The sequence below is a fragment of the Pogoniulus pusillus genome, chromosome 24, assembly GCF_015220805.1.
Source record: "Pogoniulus pusillus isolate bPogPus1 chromosome 24, bPogPus1.pri, whole genome shotgun sequence".
Lineage (NCBI taxonomy): Eukaryota > Metazoa > Chordata > Aves > Piciformes > Lybiidae > Pogoniulus > Pogoniulus pusillus.
The window spans coordinates 15724584-15750466 of NC_087287.1; the positions used below are offsets into that span (position 1 = coordinate 15724584).

General features: G+C 40.8%; 1 protein-coding gene and 1 long non-coding RNA gene across 7 annotated transcripts; both read left to right on the forward strand.

The window, feature by feature from the left end:
- Nucleotides 1–1113: 1113 nt before the first annotated feature.
- Nucleotides 1114–8091, forward strand: LOC135186336 (uncharacterized). The gene is made up of 4 exons (XR_010306826.1): nt 1114–1281; nt 2622–2721; nt 7386–7458; nt 7587–8091. It is a non-coding gene; the product is annotated as an uncharacterized LOC135186336 (long non-coding RNA).
- Nucleotides 8092–9409: 1318 nt separating this feature from the next.
- On the forward strand, nt 9410–25745 carry OVCH2 (ovochymase 2). Of its 6 annotated transcripts, none has more exons than XM_064163793.1 (21): nt 9410–9765; nt 10291–10400; nt 11057–11148; nt 12760–12932; nt 13254–13349; nt 13721–13872; nt 14117–14312; nt 15072–15095; nt 16008–16098; nt 16191–16324; nt 16690–16830; nt 17807–17937; nt 18254–18347; nt 19143–19274; nt 19663–19743; nt 20349–20535; nt 21974–22043; nt 22594–22789; nt 23076–23227; nt 23541–23709; nt 24647–25745. In XM_064163793.1, the coding sequence occupies exons 1-21, from the start codon at nt 9675–9677 to the stop codon at nt 24667–24669; spliced, it is 2535 nt and encodes an 844-aa protein (XP_064019863.1). In that variant the 5' UTR covers nt 9410–9674; the 3' UTR covers nt 24670–25745. The 6 variants fall into 6 exon arrangements, with proteins under 6 accessions (XP_064019863.1, XP_064019858.1, XP_064019859.1 ...); XM_064163788.1 differs by having other exon boundaries at nt 10291–10373; XM_064163789.1 differs by having other exon boundaries at nt 10291–10373; nt 23541–23703.
- The last annotated feature ends 138 nt before the right edge of the window (nt 25746–25883 follow it).

Below are 25883 nucleotides of genomic sequence, written 5' to 3' on the forward strand. Positions count from 1 at the left end.
ATGTGTCTCACTAATTTTCAACCCATGTATGTGGTTTTGAGCCACAACTAATCTTTCCTTCTAAATGACACCTGTGGTTTTCCTCTTAAATATTTGATTTGGAAAGAAAAACATGCAAGGTAACTTCCACTCTTTGTGACTAATTTAAAACCAAGTCTATCCATTTTTAATAGGAATGTGCTGCGCTTATCCTAGTAAGGCATCTCCTGGATGAACGATCTACTTTCTGTGCTTACTTCTGCATTTTAGAGCCTATAGGTGCTTAAGCAAAAAAATGCTAAGAGCAGAAAGCAAGGGCAAAAAAAATTGGCCAGTTTTGCTTGGCATGTGTGTGCTTGTTTTGGAATTCAGTACAGACTTGTCACTTCAGTCATTCTGCTGGAGACTCTGGGGTTTTGAGCTTCTTGTTTGTCTTCTGTTGAGATGTCAGGAGTTCATACCCTGGGTGGCATCAGCAGTCACTATAGCTGGCATAGAAACTGGATGAGGAATCTGGAAACAGATGCTCCCTTCACTCATGATAGCTTTACAGGTGCTTGGCATGCATGTTTAGTAATTAGCCTTTTTATGTCAGGCATCTTCTACACTAAGTTGGCTGTGTGGTGACATGGTTAAGATAGCTTTCCTGCAGGGGCCGTCTCTTCAGGCACATAAAAAAGAAGGCTTGAGAAAGCCCATGGTAAGTGGAAAGCCAGTGTCACCTGCATACTTAAAGCAATAGCCTTTCTGAATCCTGAGGTACTGTTGTCAGAAAGCTTTGGCATAGAAAGCTATTAAAACATGAAAAGTGAAGATGATGGCTACCATCTTGATGAATGATTATAATCTTTAAAGCATGAAAGCGGTTTACAAGTTCTCTTAATTAAGCTTTCTCTTTTCTCCCCACCAATGAAACATTGGTTGGCCCCTCCTTTTTAAGATCATGTTCTTAGAAGCCCATCTGGGAGAATTTGGAAGAGGCAGTTACTAGCATGTGGTGCTGCAGAAAGAAACAGGTGTTGCCTAGTAGCTGCTTGGGGCTTAAGGGTAGGAGAAGGACAAGCCCACTTGGGCCTCACCTGATGCTAAAAGAATGGACAGCTGCCACTTAGCACTGAGGGTACCTGTTGTTAAGCTTCCTGCCCAGCTGGTCTCCAGTTCCTTTTGTGGGATTTTCAAGGTTGACTGCTGCTGCATTTTCTCAGTTACTCTTCTAGAAGCTTTTGCCTGTTCTCCTCCTCAGCAGCAGTTTCACAGGATTCCTTGAAGTGGGTCGCAGATGGAGAGAGACACTTACTTCAGGTAAGAAAAATTAGAGATGAATAGTTTCTGTAAAGACAACAGAAAAGTCTCAGAGATTACTCTTCAGCTTGTATCTGCAGCTGGAGCTTCTACAGGAGGCTTTTGACGTTTTCACCACTGATAGTTGTTAAAAAGCTGATAGATTTGACCAAGCTTATGATATACCAGGGTACATCAGAACTGAAGTGGGGGAGAGCATGAGTTGTCACTATTGTCTTGATGCAGATGTGGAAGATGAAGCAACTTTTATGGCAGAAATTACTTCCTGAGACTTGTTTAAAGCCTTTTGGCCTGCTACCTCTGGAAAGCAAGAAGTGCATGTGCATAGGAGAAAGGGGAAAGTGGGAAAACAAAAAAAGGCATCAGATTTTATACAGCTAGATTAGATAAAACTAGTATCTCTTGTAGTAGCTTTTGTACCTGTCTGAATGAAGTGGGAAATGAGAGTTAAAATGGAAAGTGGGTGATGAATCTCTGTTCTTAAAATATTTTTACTGTCATACTTTTCTTTAGTGATTAAAAATGAAAGAAGATTGAAATTCTATTCCAAATGTCAGTGTTTCCAAGTAAAAATCAGCTCCCTAGATGACGTGATTTGCTTGGTTTTGGGGTACACCCTACAGGTATGTATGCATGCATACACATGTGCACAAACGTATGCATGGCTTTTCAGTGTCAGTCTTTTGTAGCAGAAACTAAAATGCTTATGGTGCAGTGTGCATGAGAGGATTTTTGCTGCTTTGCGGACCTGAAAGGTTTATTATCTCCATTGTGTCATTACATAATATATTAAATGCAGTTTGGAGCCTTAGTTATCTTTTAAAGTTGTTAGCTACTGCACATAAAGAGGCTGCTGCATGTGTTGTTGGTAAGTTCTGCTCTAGAACAAGAAGGTTTTTAATAGAAAGGATTCCTGAAGACACTGAAAAAGTTTAAAATAGTTCTAATTGCATAGTTTTTGCCTGCATTAAGATGTGTAGGCTTTATTTTGCATACTCCTGGGTTTGAAAGCTTGGCAGCTGGTAAATGAAATGTGCAGAGAGATGGTATCAGTCTTAAAAATACTCTCTGCATGCTTGAGCAGGTAGGAATACATAGAAAAGTTCAAGAAGAGGGGCAAGTTCAGTTGCATTCCATGAAAGGCACTTTCCTCCTGCCAGTAGTGAAAACAACCTAGGAACTTTTAGCTGCATGCATTTGATTTGAGAAAAACCCAAAACTTTAGTTTTTCTGCTCTAAAAACTCTAGAATAGAGCTCCTACAAACTTGAATGTTCAGCTAGTGGTTGAGTGAAAGTGCTGAGACCATTGCTAATGATACTGCTGGTGCTGTTTCTTCAGTGAGCTTGTGGACTGACAAATCCTTTGAACAGAGAGCAAGCCGAGACAGGTTTCACAACGGGGATCATACAACGGACTGTTGTTGCACACACACTGTTAGGTAAGCAGAAGGCAGCTTGACTTCAGCTGGTGTGCGAATGGCAGCTGATTGCACAGCAGCCCTCCCCCCGAATGGTTAAAGGACAAGAGGCCTCCCTGACTCATTGTCTGCCATGCAAATCCAGGGCTGCATCCCCCTCATGAAGTGTTAACTGAGAGCTGATATTCTGGCTGTATTTAGTTGTATCACTTCACGCTAGAATTTTGTACAGCAAGCCAGGTATTTCAAAGTGAGGAATGAGTGAAGTGGAACTTGAGATTTTTTTAGGAAGTTTTAATCCAAAGTGTACATGAATTCTGTTATTGAGGTTTTTCCACATTTATGAAATCTGGACAGCTGCTTTAGGCACATTAAGGCCTTGGCTAAAGATAGCTCATAAGAGATAAAGGCTGTCAAATCAGGCTGTAACCAGAAGCTTCCTGTGCTCGTTGAATCCTGGTCCATAGCATAGGCTTTGTGACATTCTAGTGTTTAATTTTAATTTGGTGTTTGAAAAATGACTCATACTGAACACACCTATTTAAGTAACCACTAGCTTCTTGCATGATTCTTCCTTGCCTGTAACAATGACGATATTTGAGACTACTTGAAGTAGTAACTCTTCACAGTCCCAAATCTGACATCCATCTGGCAAGGTGAGAGCTGCAGAAACCTTTTGGTTTTCCTTTTTGCTACCTGGGAACTGTTCAGGATTCCAAAGACTCTTTTGGTCTTGGTGGAGAAAAGCATGCAGAAGCTGTTAAATTCATAAAGGAGTTGCTTCTTAAATGTCAAAGGCAGTGCTTACATTAGCTGGCTTGCAGTGTTAGTCCACAGCTCTGTTGTCTCTTGTTTTCAGCATGTGATGAAGTCATGCCTCTGGAGGCTAAGATTTGCCTCACTGAAGTTTGCTGTACTTGGGCTGCAGATTTATTTGTCCTACCCCATTTCCCTTCATCTGTCTGTACTGCACAAGCTTGGTATGTTGGAGCCTTTTTTTGCATTAAAAGATAGCAAAAATGAAAACTTGGCAATGACTGCCTCTGTGCTAGGGAAGGTGAAGAGTTCCTAACTCATGACTTAGTGATGCAACCACATATGTATTACATTAGGGTAAGGAACAGTGCAGCAAGCAATGTGCACTAATTCAATATAAACTTACACAAAGGGGCACAAAACAGTATTCTACAGTATTTGTGAGCTGCAGTGTTCTGAGAGCTTGACATGGCACTTTCCTACATGAAAAAGGCTTCATTGTGCACAAAGTTGTGAAAGAAATACTGCTATTCAGTATGTATCAGCTGTTTTTTTTTCTGTAGGGAGTTAATATTTGCTGTCTGGTTTGGGTTTGGCTTTTGTTGTGTGTTTTTCAGGACTGGCCAGAGATAGATCTTGCATGATCAGCACAGTGTGTGGCCATCGCCCCATGGCAGTGTAGTCTTAAGTATGTAAAGAATTGCTAGGTAGTTCAGTTCTGTCTCCTGGCTATACCAGCTTACAAATAGAGTTCATTTTAATTTAACACTCTGATGATTGAATTCACATTATCTTTTTGAGCCTCAGATAAACATACTGACTCATTTCCTAGTGCTACATACCACTGCTTTTGGAATTAAGAAGGCTGACCTGATCTTGCCTGCTGAGCTTAGGTGGACTGTATTGCAGTTGTTCTGAGTGGGAAGCATTCAGCAGCTTCTGTGAATGCTGATTGCATGGAATATCATGCATCTGCTGATGAAAGGCAAAAGCCACTTCCTGTCTTTGAGCATAATGTGGTTTCTGTTGTGTTCTGTCATGTTTGTTAAAGCTTCCAGTTTTCGACTGAATTGCTGCAAGAGAACTGACCAAAGGTACAGTTCATTTTTCTACCTACTGAAGCTTCATATCAACCTCGAAACTCCTTTTAATAACTTACATAAATGAATTTAGACTCGTCATCTTGTTGCAGTATACTGCTTGGAGCTTGGTCTGGCTTGTCATTGGAGATGTGTCAATAGTAACCTAAACCTCAGACTGTCAACTGCCAAATCTTGTGGAGGCTAGAACTCATGCCTTCCAGAGCTGCCATGTGATGGAATGTCTCTACATCCATGTCTCTTCTTCACAGTGTGCATGATCACATTAATTGCATATAACAACTGGGGGAGGGTTAGCTCTATTGTTTGGATTTTTTACTTTGGCTCTTTTTGCCTCTTCTCCTTGCCACAATCGATTTTGCAAAGGTTTGAGTTGCACACAGTATTTCTCATTTCCTCCTATGTGTTTAGACCTTTATCTACCACTGCAGAAATGTGGAATCATCTGCATTTCAACAGAAAAGTTTTCTACTTCCTATCCTTCATCCTACCCTGTGGTATTTACTGTAGCACAAGGTTTGTTGCATCATTCCCTAAGGAAAATTAGTAATTTCCATGCTGTCTGGCAGCACTTAAGCAGCCAGTCCTTCGTGCAGAAGATGCTGTGGGTGGTTGCATTGATACAAGCTGCTTGCTAAGTCTTTGCTGCTGAGAGGCAGAAGGCTAGTTATGAAATTGAGAAAGCAGGCATGTTAATTTAACTTGAGAATTCTAAGCTAGCTAAAGCCTGCATTCAGGTGATTGTTTATCACTGCGTATACCTTTACTAGCATGAGCCCTCCTGAGGTTTGCTAGGGGGAAGAAAGGGTTTGCAAAGTACTCTCCTTTGTGCACTGCTGAAAATGAGACGCAGAAAAGGAAAAGCTATACAAGAATCATGCAGCAAGATCTGTGCTGACTGTGTCTCACTCATAGCATGGTTCCTTATGGTTAGGTAAGATTGCAGATTTCTTAGGTTCTCTCAAACTATCTCTGCAGTAGTGAAACCAGTTTAAAATGTACTTCTGCAAAGTCCATCAGCAGAATGATGAGCTGAACATTCTGACATACCTCAGTGGATTTGGAAGAGGTTATCTTGCAGCGCAGAGAGGAAATAACTAATTTTTGTTTCTACAGCTACTTGCATGGCTGCATATTTGCTCTGTCAGGCAGGATCAGACTATCACATGCAGATCAACTACCTCCATGATAGAAATGGTGTTGCTCTGCCATCTTATGGCAGAGCTGAAAACAGGACACACCACTTCCTACTTCAGAAGTTTCAGTGGAAAGGACTGTGTGTATGTTGAAGATAAATATGAATGCAGCTGAATCTGCTGTTGGCTGCATTTAGTTACAAATAAAGGAAATACCCCATCATTGTCCAGTAATCTTGTTTGGGTTAGCTTTCCCTATCTCTCTGAAATTAACTTTCTTGTTGGGCTTGGGCTGATTTTGCTTGTGCTTTGCACACTCTCGCATTACTCTGGTAGTATAAGATTACAGAAGACTAGATACTGGTTTTACCTTTGTTGCAGTCTTCCTCTCTGGCTTTCTTTACTCGTGTGTGTCTCTGTTTCAGTGTTTGAAGGTGGGCATTGTGAATCTTTCACAAGCCCACTACCCAGATTTCAGCCTTGAAAGTACCCTAGAAGACTTATAAATCCAGCTTTCTGCACTTCTGGCATGGTACAAGTAGTTTTATGAGCATGCTACTTTGTCACTGTTCTCCTTTTTGGCTTGGTGCCTCGCATCTCTTGGCCTAAACCAGTAGCTGAGGTCTGTGAACCCATTCTCTCATTCTCCCTGTGCTGGTTACATTTTCCCCTGTGTCCTGAAAGTAAGTTATTTATCCATGGAGACCATGCCTGGCAAAGAGCAAACACTTTGCTTCTGGGTTTTGTGCCAGTTTTCTGTAACAGTGGAAGCTGGTCTCTGTTGGTTGATCAAGAGCAAACATATGGATTCCTTCTGGATTTCCTTCTCTTAGACTTTGAAGCTAGTTTAATAAGTCTTTCATCCCTCATTGTCCACCACTTGGACTCAGTTCTGTTTCCTTCTAAGGCAGTGGTACCCTCCATGAAGTAGGCTGTGTAATGATACCAGCTGGCACCTGGAGTGCTGTCCTCTTACATCCTGTCCTTGATATGAAGTACAGACACTGTACTGGCAGCATGATCATGCTAACATAATACGCTTTTACCTTATGTCATATAGAAGTGTGCTTTTTAACTCTTGTACTTATAATCTCTTTTCTATGGTACAAAGCCTCGTGAGCTCAGATTCGTAGCATTTCAGGCTTTATTCTTCTAGGTCTGAGGAGATGCTAAATGTAGAGCCTAGATACCTGCAGATCAAAACCAAGTGCTGGTTACTTCTAGCTGATATTATAATAACTTAGGCTTTGCTTTGCATCATGAAAAAGCTGAGTGCATTTTCCTCGGAAGTTGCACTTTTCTTTTGAACAGGAGACTCAAATCTTGATACATGTTCAGAAGCTTGAATTAAAGACCAAATGTTCTGGGAAATGGGGTACTGGGGGCTCTTTGTGGCTCCTTATTTTACTGAGTACTCTTTGCACATTCTTGCTGTTGTACGCTTTGTTCTGTGCCCTGACAGGTCAGCTGAAGAATTTAAGAGGACACAGCAAGTTGAAGTAGAAGCATTACCAAAAGCTAACCTTTCCTCTTTCACTACCCTCTACAAGTCCTTACTTTGTTAATTAGAAGCAATAAAACATAACTAAATGTCTCTCTGACACTGGCCCTTTCAGTTATGCAGAGAGTTGTAGCGAAGGAGGCCATTTTGGATGGTTAGCCATTTAATGGCTTTGTTTTTCTCATTACAAAGGTACAGGATGTGAACAGGATACAGAGCCAGCCCTGATTCAGAGCAAATGCATGGATGGAGATCAAGTCATAAGGTTTGACCTTTGCATGCCTTTGAGGAATGGTGCTGGCAGAGCTGCCTGCCACAGCTGTGAGTTTGAGAACTAGCAGCTCTCTGGGGTGGAACTTAGGTAAAGTCATCATTGCTTCTGCCTGCACACAGGATAAAGACAACAGCTCCCTTGGAAAGATAAACAGGTAGCAAAAGAAGAGAACAAAAAATAGTAGGACAAGAAAGCCTGCACTTCTGTTGTGCCATCCTGGACAAGAAGCAGGTTGTATGGAATGTGTCCTTCTGTGGTGTTTTCTTTCTGACCAGTTTGGCTGCTGCACAGTAAGTGTTGCCTCTCATAAATCCAAAAGGGGCTGCATGTTTCTCAGTTAACCAGTGGGCTAATGTTTCTATTTCTCAATAATAATGTGAGATGTAGTTCACATGGCATCACTTAAAACTGTAGAGATTGCTGATTCTTGTTGTATCATCCTGGTGGATGCCATCATTCCTAAGGCTGTCATTATGGTGGGTGATCGGAGAGCTCGACTTCTAAGCAGCCTTCTAAGATTTTGGTTTGAGCTGGAATCATATTGATGATGCAGCTTTCAGAAGTTGCAGAATTGGAGGTTTCCATAGAACCAGAAGGGAAACTGCAGTCTCAAGAAGTTCTGTCTATTTTTAACAAAAAAAAAACCACAAAACCAAAAACCAACAACTGCAGCTCAAAGCACAAGGTTTGTGTTCAGGTTTTTTGTTATGAAATTGCATGCTCAGAGTAAAAGATGGTTTTCATTATCCTCTGAATGGCAGAAGAAAAGAATAACAAAAACCTGTAACTGGATAAATAAATTATTGTTGGGTTGTGTATTTAATGGATTTGGGCTACTGAGTCGAGTATGAGACTGTTTTCTTTGGGAGCACGAGCAGAACTGAAAAACACAAAGTTTTGTCCATTGTGATGGGAACCACAAAACCAGACACTGCTTCCTTACTGTTGCAACTTATTCTAAAAGAATACATATTTTCCATCTAGCTGTTGGCATCCTGACAAAATGCTAGTTAGAGAAGTTCAGGACTGAAATTTGTGCTAACTTGAATGTATTTTTTTACCCCTTCAAAGTTTGATGCATCTCCTATGTGAAAATTGACCATTGCAGAGACATTAAAGGTGGAAATATTGAAGGATTTTTTTTTTACAGAGAGGAAACTGAGGGTCTCAACCACTTCAGCCAAGAAAAATATCCACAAACAAATGGCATTTTCCCCTGTGTTGTGTAAACATTTCCTAGTTCCCTGGGATAAATATCCCTTGACTTTTCTGGCACAAAAGAGACTTGTGGTTTCTATCATCTGGTGTATACCAATTGTGTATATCTTGATGGCTCTGATGTCTTACTTGGTGCTTATACATTTTGTATGACTTCTGAGATAGTTTTGATGGTATTTTAATTGTATTTACCACTTTTTTCAGCCCTTTCCAAGTCAGGCAATACCTGCTAAACCAGATAAGACTAAAGTTTTAAGTAATGATTTTGCAGGGTAATTTAAATTATGTTTTCTGTTTTGTCAGTGCTTTTAATTTAGCTGTTGATGTGTTCCTTTGTTTAGGATTTGAATCCCCTTCTAAGAGACTTGCCCTTAAATTATTATTATGAGTGGATCTTAGCCATCAGTGACACAGAACTGGTGCTGCTGGTTGCAGCAGTACTGAAATACTTTTTAAAAGCTGAGCTCTGTCCTCCTCGGTTGCCTTTTAAAAACAGAATATAAACATTGCTCTTTGGAGGAAAAAAAATAACCAGAGAGTTGTCTTTGCCCTTTGCAACACTAAGCATGCTGCTAACAGTGATAAACTTCTGAGATGTTTCTCAGGTCTGTAAAACTGGCTGAAACTGAAATCTTGCCCTCTTCAAAAGCTGTAAAAAATGTAGGGGCAGATAGCAGTTGACATTCTGTGCATGTGTCTTCTGCTTTGGTGCATAGATAGCTTGGGTAAATGTTGCTAGCAAAGCATGCAATGGTAATTTCATTTTCCCTGAAAAATCTGGTTTTAGGGAGAATTTTACAACAGAGGCTTCATTAGTGACATGTAAGAGAATCATGCTCTGTTCAATTATTTGTGCAGCTAAGTGTTTTATGGCTGGATTAATAAGTAACTTGTACTTGAGTTAGTTGCTATTCTTCTGCAGTGTAGTATTGGGTTTCTTTTTCCCTGTAAAAACTCCTTGTTTTCACTCGGTCACTTAGCACCCCAAGATGCACGCTGCCCTCAGTAAGCTGCCATTACTCCTGATGGGAATAGTTTGCATCACAGAATTTCATGCTGTGCCATCTGTTCTCCAGAAAGGTAGGATGAATATTTCATGTCTGATTTTAACAGTTTTCTAGGTACTAAAGGTGTTGTCCTTAGGCAGTGACAAGCATGGGAGTCAGTGCTGAAATAAAGAAGCTGCACTAGTTTCACCCTTTTAAGTATTTGACCTGCAATGCTCATACATCTAGAGACAAAGTAGCATTAAAAGAATTGGTCTAGTTTTGATTCTCTGCTGTTGTTCCAATCCAGGTCTGTAACAGAAAGTTATCTTTTAATGTAGTTCTTACTATACTTTTGTCTGATTCCTTGATGATTCAGAATGGGTAACTTAAACATGATTTATAATGAAATAAATGCTCTCAGATTTCCATCAAGTTAATGAAGGTCATGGTGTAGCATGTTACATGTGGGCTCCAAACAAAATACAGAGTCCTGTCTTCCACTTCCAATTCTATAGAGAACAGGAAGGTAGAAAATTGGAAGGTAAAATTTGGAAGGTTAAAAAGGTAGAAAATACAGACTAAATCCTTCCTTCCTTTTCCCCACTTTACTCCTCAGATCCTAAGTGTGGGCAGAAGTTTCAAGAGACAAAACCATGGAGTTACCTTAACCTTTTCACTCGGATCGTTGGGGGAAACCAGGTGAAACAAGGCTCACATCCGTGGCAGGTTTGCACAAGCAAAAGTGGTTTTATTTTCAGAACAGAGTCCTGACATTTTGTAGAAATGACAGAAGAAAACAGGTATCCTTTGTGTTCACTCACACTTCGGGTGTCTTGTCAAGCTCCACGTGGCTTTTCTGAAAAGCAGTGAAGCAGGTGGAGAGGACATGGGGCTTGTTCTGCTCCCTGAAAAACTCTCTTGTTTTGTTTGATCATCATTTTGGAAAAAGCCTTGTTAGATCAGTCTACAGCAAAGAGGCATAAGTGAAACTACTCAAAAACAAGGCCCTGAAGAACACAAGCCCTGGCCTTCAACTATTGCAAAATGTTTCTTGTGGCCTGCAAAGCAAAAACTCTCAGCTGAGAGTAGTAACCTTTTTTACAGTGTGCTAAGTAGCTCAATGACTGATATTTATTACAAGTGTGTTGCACTTACTGACATAGCAAGTCACAACTGAGGGCAGAACAGCAAGGTTTAGAATCTCTTAGACTCAAAGACTGTATGAAAGCCATGGAAGTCTTTGCTTGAAATGGAGCATGTACTTTACTATGTGAGTCTTCAGGGAGTACCTGCATGTACTCTTTTTTTTTTCCTTCCTCAAATGCAGTCAGAGCAGATGTAAATAGTTTCTTCACTCAATGTGCCTTCTTTGTATGATGCAGGTCTCCTTGAAACGAAGGCAAAAGCATTTCTGTGGAGGCACCATTGTTTCTGCTCAGTGGGTGGTCACAGCAGCTCACTGCGTCTTAGACAGGTATGGATGTGATCTTGCAGGTGCAGAAAAACATTGATTGTGAAAGTGTGTGTGCTGTAGCATCTATTTATGTGTGCTTATAGATGCTACCCGTTCACTTGTAACCAATGTTTTGCATATTATAACAGAAAGGGAGCAAAACCAAACCTTTTGAACATCTCACAAATAATTCAGAATAAAAGAAATACAGAGGGATTAAGACTGATTTCAGAAGTGTAGGTAAAGATCTATGCCTAGCTATAATTACCAGGTGACTGCAGTTGTTTGTAGTAGTAACAACTGGCAGAGTGTATGGTGACTGGATATAGTACTGCCCCCTAGCACTGAGGTTTTCAGCCTCAGTGCTGAAAGGCAAAAAAAAAAGGTCTGCAAATATTTTAGGGAAGGTTTTAGTTTTGTGATTCTTTGATGGCTTCATTGAGGTTTTAATTCCCTTATAGTTAATTTTGAATCTTTGTAGTAAAGGATCTGTATTGGTCATCATGTATGATCACATTTTTGCCAACTGATCCAACAGCTGCAGAGTTTGTATTAACTACAGAAGGACAGGCAGTGCCTAAATCAGCGTAAAGCCTCCTGACACAAGGAATTTTTCAAGTCTGGTGAAAAAATCTGAAGCAGAATGAAAAAGTTTATAATGATTGCTTTTGTGTTCCCTTGCTGCACATCTGGTACTTGGAGCCCTAAAGCAAGGACTCGCTGTGTAAAGTGAGAATGCTTACCAAGTGGGCTTACTTTTAATGTGCTTTCCTAAGTACAAATCTTCGCTCCTTCAAAAAGCCATGTGAATGAACATTTTTAACCACAGTAAGAGGACCTGGTCTCTTAATGGACCAGGAAAGGTGCACCGGTTAGACCGCACCTTGAGTACTGTGTTCAGTTCTGGGCCCCCCAGTTTAGGAGGGACATTGAGATGCTTGAGCGTGTCCAGAGAAGGGCTACGAGGCTGGGGAGAGGCCTTGAGCACAGCCCTACGAGGAGAGGCTGAGGGAGCTGGGATTGGTTAGCCTGGAGAAGAGGAGGCTCAGGGGAGACCTTATTGCTGTCTACAGCTACCTGAGGGGTGGTTGTGGCCAGGAGGAGGTTGCTCTCTTCTCTCAGGTGGCCAGCACTAGAACAAGAGGACACAGCCTCAGGCTACGCCAGGGGAGATTTAGGCTGGAGGTGAGGAGAAAGTTCTTCACTGAGAGAGTCATTGGACACTGGAATGGGCTGCCCGGGGAGGTGGTGGAGTCGCCGTCCCTGGAGCTGTTCAAGGCAGGATTGGACGTGGCACTTGGTGCCATGGTCTGGCCTTGAGCTCTGTGGTAAAGGGTTGGACTTGATGATCTGTGAGGTCTCTTCCAATCCTAATAATACTGTGATACTGTGTGATACTGTGAAACCAGTCAGGAGTGTAGCTAAAACGAGTTTTCTTCTCCCTCCCTTTTCATCTCCCAGTTTCCACTGCAGAGTGTACTCAGCTCTTGCTGACTGTACGTACTGAATGCTCTAAAATAGGGAGATGGAAGATATTAGCTATCAGTTATAGTAACTTCTTGCTTTGAAAACAATTATAATTCTTCCTTTTATTTTGAAGATTCTGTAGCTGAACTTTTTGTTTTTCTGCAGGAACCTGCTGGAGTACTTCAATGTCACTGCAGGAGAGCATGATTTGAGGATCAGGGAGAACAGTGAGCAGACGCTCCCTGTTAAATATGTCATTAAGCACCCAAAATTTGACCCCAGAAGGCCGATGAACTATGACATTGCCCTTCTGAAGCTGGATGGAGCCTTCATTTTCAGTAAGGCCAGAGTTATCTATAATCTTTTTCCAATGGGGAAGGTAAGGCCTTTACTTCCCACTTCTGGTGGAAGTTTGGATCATGATACAGCTAAGATTAAGCTGACGGCAAGATCTGGGCTGAAGCTTGCGGTGTTGCTTGCTTTTTTTCTTTTCCAAAACACTACAACATGGAGGCACAGATAAATTGCCTAATGCCAGACTTATTTCTCAGGTGCCACAAAAATAACTGAGTTTCAGTTAAAACTGAAAAATACTTTTTTGTTGTTGTTGCTGTTCTTTCAAATACTTGTCAATAAAAATTCCTGTTGATGTGTGGCAGGTCCATCAGTTTTGCCAGCATGTCTTCCTGATCCAGGTGAAAAGTTTGAAGCAGGATATATCTGCACTGCTTGTGGTTGGGGCCGTTTAAGTGAGAGTAAGCCATTCAAATTGTTCTTAGCCGTTCAAGTTTCTCAGAGTCTTATTTCTGAAGCTAACAGCTTGATTGCTAGAGTCGTAGATGCACTGGGAGAAATCAGCAACTGGTCTTAAGAACTGTAACTCAAAATGGGGTCCTTGCTAACCTCTGTGCCTACCTGTGAATTTCCTCCAAGTAGATGGCTGCAGTGGACAGCTTTGTATTTCAGTTTTGAAACATTGTGAAATTTAATCAAGTAAATCTGCTTATGTACACATAAATGGATGTTTTCTAACAAAAAAAATTGCTTTAGAGCAAGTTTGCAACTCTTTTTGTGTATTAGCAGTGACGTTAACTTCTCAGCATTAACAGATTTTTGTGTTTTTCAGATGGAATACTCCCTCAGGTCTTACATGAAGTCAATCTCCCAATCTTAAACAGTAAGGAGTGTTCGAGAGCACTATCAACTTTGAGGAACCCCATCCAAGGTGACACCATCATGTGTGCTGGATTTCCAGATGGAGGAAAAGATGCCTGCCAGGTCAGCTGAACAGAGAGCCTTGGATATTTATACACAAGTGTTCCCCAGAGGCTAAAAGGCTCTGTGTGCTTAAGTAAATCAATACATTGTAAACAGTGGTATTTGGAATGTATTTATTTTGATGTGTGAATTCTTTCAGAGGTTCTTTATGAGGTAATGCACATGACCTAATTCTACTTCGTTTATTGTAGGAGATGTATGACAGACTGCTGAGAGCACTTTTGCTTTCACTTGTGTGTTACAGGGAGACTCGGGGGGGCCTCTTTTGTGCCGACGTAAACATGGTGCTTGGACTCTTGCTGGAGTAATCTCCTGGGGAATGGGTTGTGCTCGTGGCTGGATAAGTAACGAGAAGAAGAAACACTACAACAGAGGATCTCCAGGAATATTCACAGACCTCAGTGTGGTGCTTCCCTGGATTCAGGAGAACATGAGTGCTGGTATTGTCTCCACAGTAGCGTGTCTCTCACTTGCAACAGCTCTTCTGTCTCATAGTATTTCACTTCAATTATCTTTTTCAAGATACAGCATTTATTTTTCCCAATTTTTCTGGCAAAGCCCTGTAGCATTTCACTATGCCTTTAAGATACTGACAGGCAGTTGACAAAACAAATTAGAGAATTTACTGTTGGCCCATTTTATTATCAGGAAAAAATATTTTATTTACTATTGTAGTAATTGGAGTGTATTTGCTCCAGTGATTAGAAAAAGCAGTTTGGTAGGTCAAGTGAAAATACAATTCTTAAGTGCATTGCCCTAGGTTTTGCTTGCTCATTCTTTTATACTGTCCCACTGGTATATCTGCCATCAGCCTTAATGTCTCTGTGTCCTTGATGTGATGGTAATGATTGCATTCTACTACTCTTACCTGAAATGTATTGTATTTGCTCAAGAGAAAGTAACAAGAGGGTACTGTGCTGCTCAGAGCAGTGGCCTCTCAATATATGGTTCATTCTAGAGGTGGCTACTTCACAGTTGTTATTCCTAAGTTAATCATTCTGAAGTTAGCATTACCTAAACTTTCAATATTGTTTTAATCTAAGCCTAGTTTACTGTAGGCGCTGTGTCCCCCAAAAGCACTTAAATATGTCACAGTGCCACTTGCATAAAATTACCATTTCACATAGATGAGAGCAAAGCCTAAAATATGAACGTGAAACTTCAGTAATTTATTCATCTTTTCGTTCTTCCATTATTAGATCTGAAAATGAAAAGCTCCACAGGTGAGTATAGTTTTTTTTCAGTATCTTCTGTCTTTGTTAGAGCATAAAAAGACCCACAAAATAATCTGATGAATAATCTGTGAAGGAAATAATGTGAAGAAGCTTGACTCATTAAAGCATTTGCAACACATCAACTATGTACTTACTATTTTTACTTATGCAGGGTTCTACTTATGTACTGGTGCCTTCAAAAAGGACTCTTCCTACATGTGCTTATCGAAATGTAAATAGAATTAATGGGGTAGATGTGGAACAGCAATGCTTGAAATCTATTTAGTGAAGTGGACTGTATATAAACATAACAGATTCTAAAGAGAAAGCATGAGGTAAATTAGTAGGACTTTTGCAGAGTCTGTGATGAATCTCTACTTGCCTGGTGTCTATGTCTGTGAATAAAATGCAAACCAGAAATCACACAAAACTCAAGCCAGAGTGTAACCTATTTTAAAATGGAAGTCTCTGATTCTGCCATGTTGATGCTCTTGTTGGGCAGGAGAGGCAAACTTCTGCTTCTTAGGTCTTCAATCATATTGTACTGTTGCAAGTCTGCTATAGTAACATAACTGAGGACATTCTTACCAGTGGGCTGCAATGAATACTTTTTTTATGTCCTGAGATGTGCATTTTCTTCCTTGAAAAATATTTATACTGAAATCCTAATTTAACAATTTCTTTAAGGTTCCAAAAAAAAAAAAGTTGCCATTTTTACAGTAAAATATGACAGTGTATTTACTGCTTTAGTTTTGCTCACAACTTCTCTTTTAATTCCTAATCAAAGAGAAGGCCCAGGACCGTTCTGTCAGCAGAAATCAAGTACAGCTGAGTGGTCTTGAGTCTTACAATATATGCAATCAAACATCTAGAGAATGTCTAACCTGACTCCTCCTTTTTTGGTTTAACTCCACAATGCAGCATTGTGTAGCATTTGTGATGGCAAACTCTCTGGCAGTGAAGGAGAATTAGATTTTCCTGGAAGGCCCCAACAATTCTATCAAAACCACCAGTAAGTAGACAAAGCAGTCTTTTCCCAGAAACTATTCCCTGTACCAGTGTTTTGTTGCAGTTTTGTCAATAGAAACTAATTTCTTGTTCCAGGTTGTGTGTGTGGACACTGTTTGTACCAGAAGGGAATTACATATGGCTTAATTTTTCCCGCTTTGATATAGAGCCAGAAACATTTTGTGACTATGATTCCTTATCAGTCTACTCAAAAGACAACAGACTTGTTGGTGAGTTGCTGACTCCTTATTCTGTGAAATAATCACAGCAAGTATGTCCAGTGAGGACATTGGGGTTCATTGCAACAGAATCACAAAAGTAAAGTTATCTTTTCATGATGAATATGTTGTGCTGTGTCATCTAAAATAAAAGACTGAGTGATGGAGGAAAAATGGAGGGAACTCTGGTGTCAGATTTTCAGGTTTTGATAGTGTGCATCAGTTGGGCTAATGAATTAATAGGGAATGTGGAAGAAGATGAAAAGGAAATTGTCTATTCTTTAAGTTTTTACAGCTGACTACTAAAGGTAGTATATGCAAGTTCTCTCAACTGACTAAAGACTTTTCTCTGATTATGCTCTAACACTGTGTTTCAGGAAAATTCTGTGGAGGAGATCTTCCCTTGCCTATTTTGATTGGCTCCAATAACATGAGGCTGAAATTTGTTTCTGACAGCAAGGACTATGGAACTGGTTTTTCCATGACCTACAAAGCCCTTCCACCAGCTGCTCTTCCTGGTAAGTGTAAGTTACATAGTACACCTGTCTGTGCTCCTGGGTGGTGACCTGAAAAAAAATTCAGACTGCAGTAAATCAGAGGAAACTCTTATAATATTTCTACATGGGTGATCTTGTAAATAAGGTAAATGAGGTTAGGCTGCCTTGTGGCATTGTGCAAGAAACTGAGATGCCATGAAGAGAGAGGACAGATGCTGTTGAAAGAAGCCCTCCTTTATCTTTACCTCTTCTCTATCTGCTTTAGAGAAGATCTCATTTCCTTTCCTGCTTCCAGAATGTTTTCAAACTCAGTAAAATGAGCTAAAGAAGCAGCATTTCCAGATGAAAGCTGCTTTGCTAGTTCCAAGAATGCTTTCATGGAGGAGCTCTGAGGGAAGCAGCTAATGCTAAGGTGTATGTCATAGAGCATTGCCTTCAGTTCTGCTGTGTAGAGCAGTTCACTACCACTAGGGAGCAGGCCCAAGAGCTGTCTGCTGCATCTGGATAATTCTGGTACAGACAGACACCTCTTGCTTCTGTTTCTGTGCCTTTTCTAGACAGATTTTTTCCTTTGCAGAGTGTAAGGGCAGAGCATGGGAAGGAATCCCTGCTTAGGACTCTTGCTACTGCATAGCCCATCAGGAAGACATGTCCTCTGTGTTTCATGTCTCTGCTTTCCTCTCCCAAGAAAGCTGGCAAATACTCTTTGACATGCCCATGTCCTGCTCTTATGTCACCCCACACAGGTACCTGCACCTGTAGCCGAAGGGGAATGTTACAGTCATAGGTTGAATTGCTCTTCTGCCTGGGAACAGATGAAATGTTTTCTTTGCATCTTTTTCAGGCAAAGACTTGGCATGCTGCTCTTGTCCCAGTCTCTCTGTGTGAAAGTGCCTCAAGAGTTTTTCTGGATTTAATTAATTATTTGGGGGTGGGGTGTTTGAATGATCTAATAGGAAATGACAGTGACTCCACTTTTATTTCCCTTGATTTCCAGATTCTGGCTGTGCATCCGTAGCCATCATTTTTGAAGAGGGAGTTTTACAAAGTATGCACTATCCAGAGCACTACAGCAACATGGCAGACTGTCAGTGGGTTATTTGTGCACCAGAAGACCATGTAATCAAGGTATAATATGTGCCTCTCTTGTGTCTGCTGAATGGAGATGGTCACCATTCAGTTAACAAGAAACTGGGCAGCTAAAGACAAGCAATATCAAGCAATGTAAGCTTGAATAATGCTACTAGATGTAGTTAAAAGAAATCACTTTCCATCCCAAAAGCCAGACAGGTTTTGATTTCTCCTTAAGGTTATAGTAAAATAGTCTTTTCTGGTTTAAATTTTGTCATGACAGATTCTTCTAGCAAATGTAACTCTGTCATGGAGAGTAGCAAAAAGCTGTGAGAATTTAACAAGGTTCACTTTTTCATTTTTTGCTTTAAAGCTTACATACCAGTCTTTTGAAGTAGAAGACAGTGAAGATTGCTCATATGATGCCGTGACTGTGTATGAAGATGTGAGAAAAGAAGAGGAAATTGGTTTGACTTTTTGACATATTTTGGGGCTGACTCATTTTTTTTATGACTATCACCAGCACTGTTTTGTGAGTTTACCTCTAGAGTCTTAGGTGGTTAGGTACTAATTTCAGTACCCTGAAAAATACTTGCAGGTATTCCTACTTCTATTCCATTCAGAGGCAAACCCCCACTGAACAGAACAATTTTGTGTGTTTAAATGCTACATGAAACACAGTTCTAAATTCATGTGAATGAGGAAAAGAGCATAACACAATGATTTGGTTTTATAGTGTTGATCAGACACAAAGCATCTAAGGGGTCTCCTTTTCAGAGGCCAGTTGTTTTTCACTCCAAATGATCTTTCATATAATCCTTGCCACCCTGCTGGAAATTCCCATGGCTTACACTAAAGAGTGGAAGACCTGTCCCAATCAACTGATTTCAGCACTGGCTCGATGCTGGTACTTACACTAGCACTCAGATCAGTATTAGCACATGCACTTAAAAGGGAAATCAGGTTTCCAGTGAATTCTGTATGTAATGGCAACCTGTGAGAGCTGCGAGTGCTGCATTAGACTCTTGTGAAATAATGCGAGAGTCTCCTTGGTCTTTTAGTTGGTGAACAAAGACTGTCAGGAATAATAGAACAGTCCTTTTGCCTCAGTCAGCTTATCGCTGTGCTTCTCTTGTGCATCGTTTTTTACCCTCTTCTCTGAGAGCTGGAACACACAGAGCATTGGGTACCCACTGTTAAAAGAGATAAAGATGAAAAAACACATGTTAATCTACAGTGACCCTTTACTTTCTCATCTTTAGCTAAGTCTTGTGGATTTGCCCTACCAGCACCTGTGCTAAGCTCCTCTGCTATGATGTTGATTGCCTTTCACTCTGATGAAACGGAGACCTATGGAGGATTTAGAGCTGCAATCTCTTTTGTTCCTGTAAGAGGTAATAAAAGTAACTTGAGAAATGGCCTCTTTGTGGCAGCACAAAGGACTTTTCAGTGAATCTGGCTATTCAGGATTATTTTGTTGTAGGAGAGTCTCATCTAACACATTGTTTCAGTAAAAAAAAACTGTTGTGGCATTAAACAAAGAGCCTATTGACTGAGAGAAGAGGAGGGGGAAAAATCAACCTAAAACCTCAGGCGTTTATTTTGTGTAAGAGCATTTTGCATTTAAAATGCCACTTTACTACTGTGTGAAGATGTAATAGCACAGATCTTTGCTGTAGAAATGTATCCCTTCTACAAAATCAGTGATAAGTAAAAGTGATCTTTGAAGTAAAAATATCGTTTAAAAGGCCCTGCTAGCAGATTACTGTCTTTGTTTTCTAGATTTAGATACTTTAGATTCCAGTAGTGAAGAAGAATTGGAAAATGTGGATATGACTGAAGACAAAACACAGGTTGCAACAAGTAAGCCAACCCAAGTTATGTTTTATTCTCTTTTGGACTATAAATTGTATTTTCTCCAAATATTTAATAGATGCAGTTACCCAAAATTTTCCAGTAAGATATTCTGAGGAGATACAAAGATCATTAGTAATGCTTCTGTGGGTTAGCTTTAGAATAGCAGAACCTATTTTTTGTTGTTTCCTTCATCCTAAGTCATTTGCAACAATGCAATGACAGTATTTTGCTTCTACATCAGTTTACCTCAACTTGCTTTGGTGAAAATAATCACAAAGACTACAGAGTGCCTGGAAATAATAACCATCATTCTAGACCTCTCCACTTTCCTTCCAGTACGTTATGGAGAGTGAGGTGAGTCCATACTGACTGAAGACTTGAGGCTAAAACTTTTGAAAGTAGCAGGTGCTATCACCTTGGTGAAGCTTTTTTTTGCTAAGATCATGCTCTCACTAAACATCTGTGTTCTTTGTAATGAGGAAAGTAGAAAGAGTTAGCCAAAAAATGGGGAGGGGGAGAAGCTGTGGAGTAGTTGTTAAGATTTGAAGGAGCTAAGAACAGCCCATTTAAGTTCTAGAGACTTCTTGAAACATCAGTGCTTTCTGTTTCAGATGATAGTTGTGGAATGCCTGCAAATCAGCCCCGGTTTATCTTCAGTAGGATAATTGGAGGTGAAGAAGCTGTACCATACTCATGGCCTTGGCAGGTCAGTGTACAAATTTCAGATGAGCATATCTGTGGAGGAGCAGTTCTTGCCAAAGAATGGGTTGTCACAGCTGCTCACTGCTTCAATTCTAAGTAAGTACACATGGCTGAACCCTGCCTTGGGTACATCTGTAATTGCATGGTGCACTTCTGCAGCGTGGGGATTCTGCCTGGGGTGACTGGTGTAGTTTTGGTTACCACCTACCACCAGCTTACACTGGCAGTGGCTTCTAAGGAAGTAGCCTACATCTGTAGGCTTGGTTTTTATTAAGATGAGTTTTCAGAAGAGATCATCTTAAATCCCTTGTCATCCGTCACTTCCTCTTAGGTAACTTACTTGTGTTTGGATCAGAGAGCATAGTAGACTATTTCACAGAGCATAGTAGACTCCAGGTAGAAGGAACCTAGCCAAAAAGATAAAAATGACTGACTTTCTGTAGATTCTAGAGGAGATATAAAAGGCTTTTATGCAAAGGGTTGATGCTGTTTCCTTGTTAAGAGCTACTAAGAACCTATCATCCATCAGATTACATGGAAGCTTTGTCTTTGTTGAGAGGAGACAAAAAGGTTGCCTTCAGGACTTTGAAATATACTTTCAAAATTGCCATTTGCAGTTACTTATCTCTTAAGCCAAATACTACCTGTTTTGAAATTCAAACTAATTGCAAGTACTTTAACTTAAAATTCATATATATTGGGTCATTCAGTTATTTTTGTAAGTCCTCCCAGGTTTGCTGATATTTGGGCCTGTGCTCAGATGAAGTTGCAATTACTTGAAAAGGAGGAAAAGCTTTCAGGAGCCGCACAGGCCAAAGATATCTGCAGTCCCCAGTTGTTTTGTGGGGGTGGGGAAAAGAATCAAAACTGTAGATCTGCAATTCAAGTGCTCTTTTGAATTTTGGACTTTGGCCTTTGAAGTTTCTAAATACTACATCAAAACTTTGCCAGGAGCATTGTTGTGTTGTAACGAAGGTACTGCTTTAAGAGAATTAGAGGAATTCTCTGTTGCATGTTACCGCCACATCAGAATTTGTGTATGTGGGTTGATGCTTCTACACAACTACTTTCATCAGGGACTTAAGACAGGTTTACAGGTAGTGAGAGGGTTTGGTTAAGAAAGCAAAGGATGAAATGAAATACTTCTGTTGGTTTGGGTATTTTAATATCGTTTGATAGGTAATGATGCTTTAGAGGTCACCCATTTTGCTCATTAAGAAATGAAGTAGTAGAGACCAGCACTGTCCCTGGATGAAGTGGACCGTGACGGTCTTGTATTCTACATCAGCCACCTCAGTCATTAAAAAAGTGACTCTTCTCTCAGTTGACTGTTTGGGAGATCCTACTGACTCATCATGAGACTATTTCATGCTCTTAGAAGTCAGTGGGAACATTTTCACAGATTTTTGTGGGGGTATCTGACTCAGGACTTGTAGGGCCCTAATACCTGTTTTGAGTGGGGAGGTTCTAAGATTCACATGTTCTTATACCAGCCTGAGAATGTGCTTACCCCTTCAATTATTTTTTTCTTTAGAGAACCATACAGGGACTTCTGGATGGTGGTAACAGGGCTTCATGATCTTACAGAGCAAGAATACAGGCAGGTACTATAAATTCTGCTTACCTGTAAAATATAAGACAATCTTGCAAAATAGATTTTAATATAAACGTGTCTCCAAATTATTCACGATGCAGCAATCTTATAGCCTGCATGCTGACCTTAATCTGCATTTACACAAGAGCTTTTGTGAGGCTGTCAGAGAAACTGTATCCACAGTAATGAACTCCAAAGCTCAGTATCCTGGAGGGTGTGTGAATGTGGAGTATATTGTCTCTGAATTCCCTGGTAACTATCAGCCAATCAGAAATAACTGGGCCACAACTTTCCACTTTGTTCAGACAGGATAGGTGTGTTTCTAAAACCTTCTTCTACACTTGCTGGATGGGAGTTTCCTGCAGGTCCCCTGATCCACGTCTGAGAAGCATAATCTTGACACATTAGTGTAAGAAAGCTGGTGGCTTCAGCAGCTGCTTTTAAATGTGTCCTACTCTTAGGGCATCTTGCCTATGGCATGAAAATGTCTAAAACCAAAGTTAGGGAAAGACTCAAATTTCCAAGTCATTCAGCAAGTGTCAATGTCCTTGCTTTCCTAGAAAAGGTCAGTGAAGCAGTACATTATACATCCAAGTTTTAACAAGACCACTCTGGACTCCGATATCGCCTTACTGCAACTGGATGAGCCCTTAGAATTCAACCACTACGTGCGCCCAGTGTGCCTCCCTGCCAAGGAGGAGGCAGTTCAGCCCTCAAGAGTGTGTGTTGTCACAGGATGGGGTGCCCGTGAAGAAGGTATGCAGGCTTTGCTACTTTGGAGGCTGTGCATGCTGTAGCTCTGGTCTAATGACTGTGTTCTTGTGCTGTAACATGAATTCTGTCTGTGCATTCATTTCTGGGAAGGAGATGACGTGTTAACTGGTTTTGTGTCAGATCAGATGGATGTTTAGGGAAATGTGTGGGAGGAGAGACATCAGATAATTTAGGCTGATACCATTTGAAAAGGGGAAGAATGAATTTTTTTTTTCTGGAATCACTAATTCATGCCTGTACTGGTTTCTGAGATGTTGTTTACTTCCAGACAGAGAAAAGGGGAAAAAACTGCATCAGCTAGAAGTCCCCATCCTAGTGCTTGACGTGTGTCAGAGCTACTACGTAAATCTTCCCAGTAAAGTGACCCAGAGGATGATCTGTGCTGGATTCCCTCTGGAAGATGGCAAGGACTCGTGCACAGTAAGTTGCATGCATCACCTTTCCCTCTGACTCTTGGGATATGGCCAGATGGGTTCTGGAAAGGGGAGTATTAAAACTTCACCAAGGGCTCTTTTCTTGCAAACAGGCTCTAGGTGATCTATAGTAAAAGACTCTTTAGTAGTAGGAAAGTAATTACTCCTATTGCATCAAGAAACACTTCCCTTTCTTTCTTGTCATATAAAAAGAACTCCCCAGACACATGAGCAGTTGGAAGCTCTTGTAGCTGATCTGGTGTTTTGAAAACAGAGGGAATGACACTGGCTCATAACAAAATTCCTTTGTCCTTGTACAGGGTGATTCTGGTGGCCCTTTAGTTTGTCCTTCAGAAGATAACTCAGGATTTTACACCCTTCATGGAATCACTAGCTGGGGCTTGGGATGTGGAAAGAAGAGCTACCCAGGAGTATACACGAATGTTGGTGCTTTTGTTGACTGGATCAAGCAGAGTGCTAATGGTAGTGGTATGTGTGAGAGAAAGCCCAGACAACATTTAAATGAATCCTATTGATACATACTTTATCTGGAGTTCTTTTCCAGGGTGCCATTTTTATACTTGAGTGTCCAGCACTTCCTGAAATCTTCTGTGACAGTTTGGGTGTTACCTGCCCCACCCCAGCACTTATGAAATCACCCAGGCTAGACTAAGCCGAGCTAGAAATTAGAATGAAGCTTTATATTTACAGCTTAGCACAATATACAAGCAGGTATTTACAATATATGCAGCTATAGACAGAAATAGACAAGTTAAAAAAAGTATTATAGAAACACAACAGCCCTCCCAGAAACCAGAGTCCCCAGAAGGGGGTCCTAACCTCCTAACCACCTTTCCACCTCCTTTCCACCCCTCTACCTTATCCCAGCCTTTGCCTTGCATTCAGGGTGAGTTTGGAGAATTGGCATGGGGCTTAGAAAGAAGGATTAGAGAGCAGGTTAGGGAGAAAAGTACAGGCAGCCAGAGAGCAACTCCATTATCAATATTTATGTTCTTGTTTTTATACATCTCAGCAAACCTATGAGTGAAGCAGACATCACCATTCTTTCCTTTTCACACCCTACAGTCTGTTTCTTCTCACCAAAACATTCCAGCTAGCTTCAAACTAGCACATCTTTACTGCTTAGAATACCCCTAGCTGAATGCCCAGAAACAGACACATCTAAATCAGTAGTTATTTCTGAGAATCTTAACTACTTCTAGGTGTGCTATTAATTCCCCTTTTGGTTGCTTTTTCTTGTATTGATCTCCTCACTGCTGCTTTTCTTGCTCTGTTTCTCAGGGAGGGGGTGGGAGGAGGAGAAGATAAGGAGGCACAGACTTGACATATGCAAACAGCCAAGTCTACAGTCTGCCTTTGACAATTTTTGCCAACTTCGTCCTGTTTTATTTGTCCTTTTTTACAGATCCCCCCGTTTTCACGGTGTGAGCATTGCAAGAACAGTTCTGATGGACCATGTTGTAAAGCGCTGCCAAAGCACAAGTGTTAGCAGAACAATTCGGTGAGAGTGTGTTAGCTCATGGCTGGTGAGCAGATTCCAAAGTAGCTGGTGCTCATCCTGGTGAATGTACTGCTGGTTTTCCTGAATTTAGACTTGAGCTTTTCACATGCCTGCTTGGAACACAAGTTAACCTTGCAGGCTTCTGACACTCTCTTAATCTATTTTAGAAGGAAAGAGATGTAAATACACCACCATATGCCAAGCATTTCCTTGAATGTAGTACTGGAGAACATAACAATGCTGCAGAAATGAGATGAAGTGTCTGTGTAGAACAGCTGAAGGAGCAGTCAGTCATCCTTGCATTGAGGTCAGTGAGGGTGTTATATTAGCTCTGCCTCTGAGAGCACTCAGTGGCACTAATAAGGTGTCACTGAGGAGCAGGACAACGTTGTCTAGTCAGTGGTGATGAGAATCAATCCAGTTGCTGGGAAAAGGATATTTTAAATGCAGTTCCTGGTTTAACACATTGTTACTTAAACACAGAGGTGCTTGAAAAGGTTCTACAGGCCAAGGGCCTTTGGCATCATACAAGAATTGACAGCTTTGCTAATGAATCTGTACATGTAATTAAAGAGGTTCTTTGTAACCCACACACTGCAAAGAGAGCATAATGAATTTTAAAGTAATAGTTTATCTAAAGCCCAGATGGCTGCTTACACAAGAAACTGATGACAGGTAGTGCTAATCGTAATGAATGCAGTGGTTATGCACTGATAACTGACATCTCTTCAGATCCCTATCTGAAATCATTTGCATTTGATTGTTGGAGTACTTTTGGCTACCTGATGCTGACTTTCTTCCTGCGTGGTTCTGCTGGTATGAAGGCAGACTACGCAAGTAGTTTAGTTCTGCTTCTTGTTTGTCTTTTTGTAGTCTGTTCTAAGCTGCTGGTATGTTGTAGCCAGAGCATGAACTGGTTTGAGGTGCAAATGAAATCTGCTTTTAAAAACAAAAGTTTTCGATGGGATTTGGGTAATAAAAATGGATTTGAGATTTCACTGTATTGATCAGAACGCCGCTCCGGTTCTTTACAGTTGTGGGAGGCTTTCCTGAGCCTTGCAGTCAAGAGGTAAAGCCTCGCGTTCGGCGGGTTCTGGGGCGGCTCCTGTGGCATTGCGCTGCGCAGTGCCCGCGGAGCAGG

Bases quoted from the DNA above. Each gene is read 5' to 3' on its own strand.
- OVCH2 (XM_064163793.1), top strand. From the start codon at position 9,675: ATGCACGCTGCCCTCAGTAAGCTGCCATTACTCCTGATGGGAATAGTT. The intron at 12,933-13,253 runs GTAAGGCCAGAG...GATGTGTGGCAG, and splicing joins GGATGGAGCCTTCATTTTCA to GTCCATCAGTTTTGCCAGCA. The intron at 15,096-16,007 runs GTGAGTATAGTT...TCCACAATGCAG, and splicing joins GAAAATGAAAAGCTCCACAG to CATTGTGTAGCATTTGTGAT.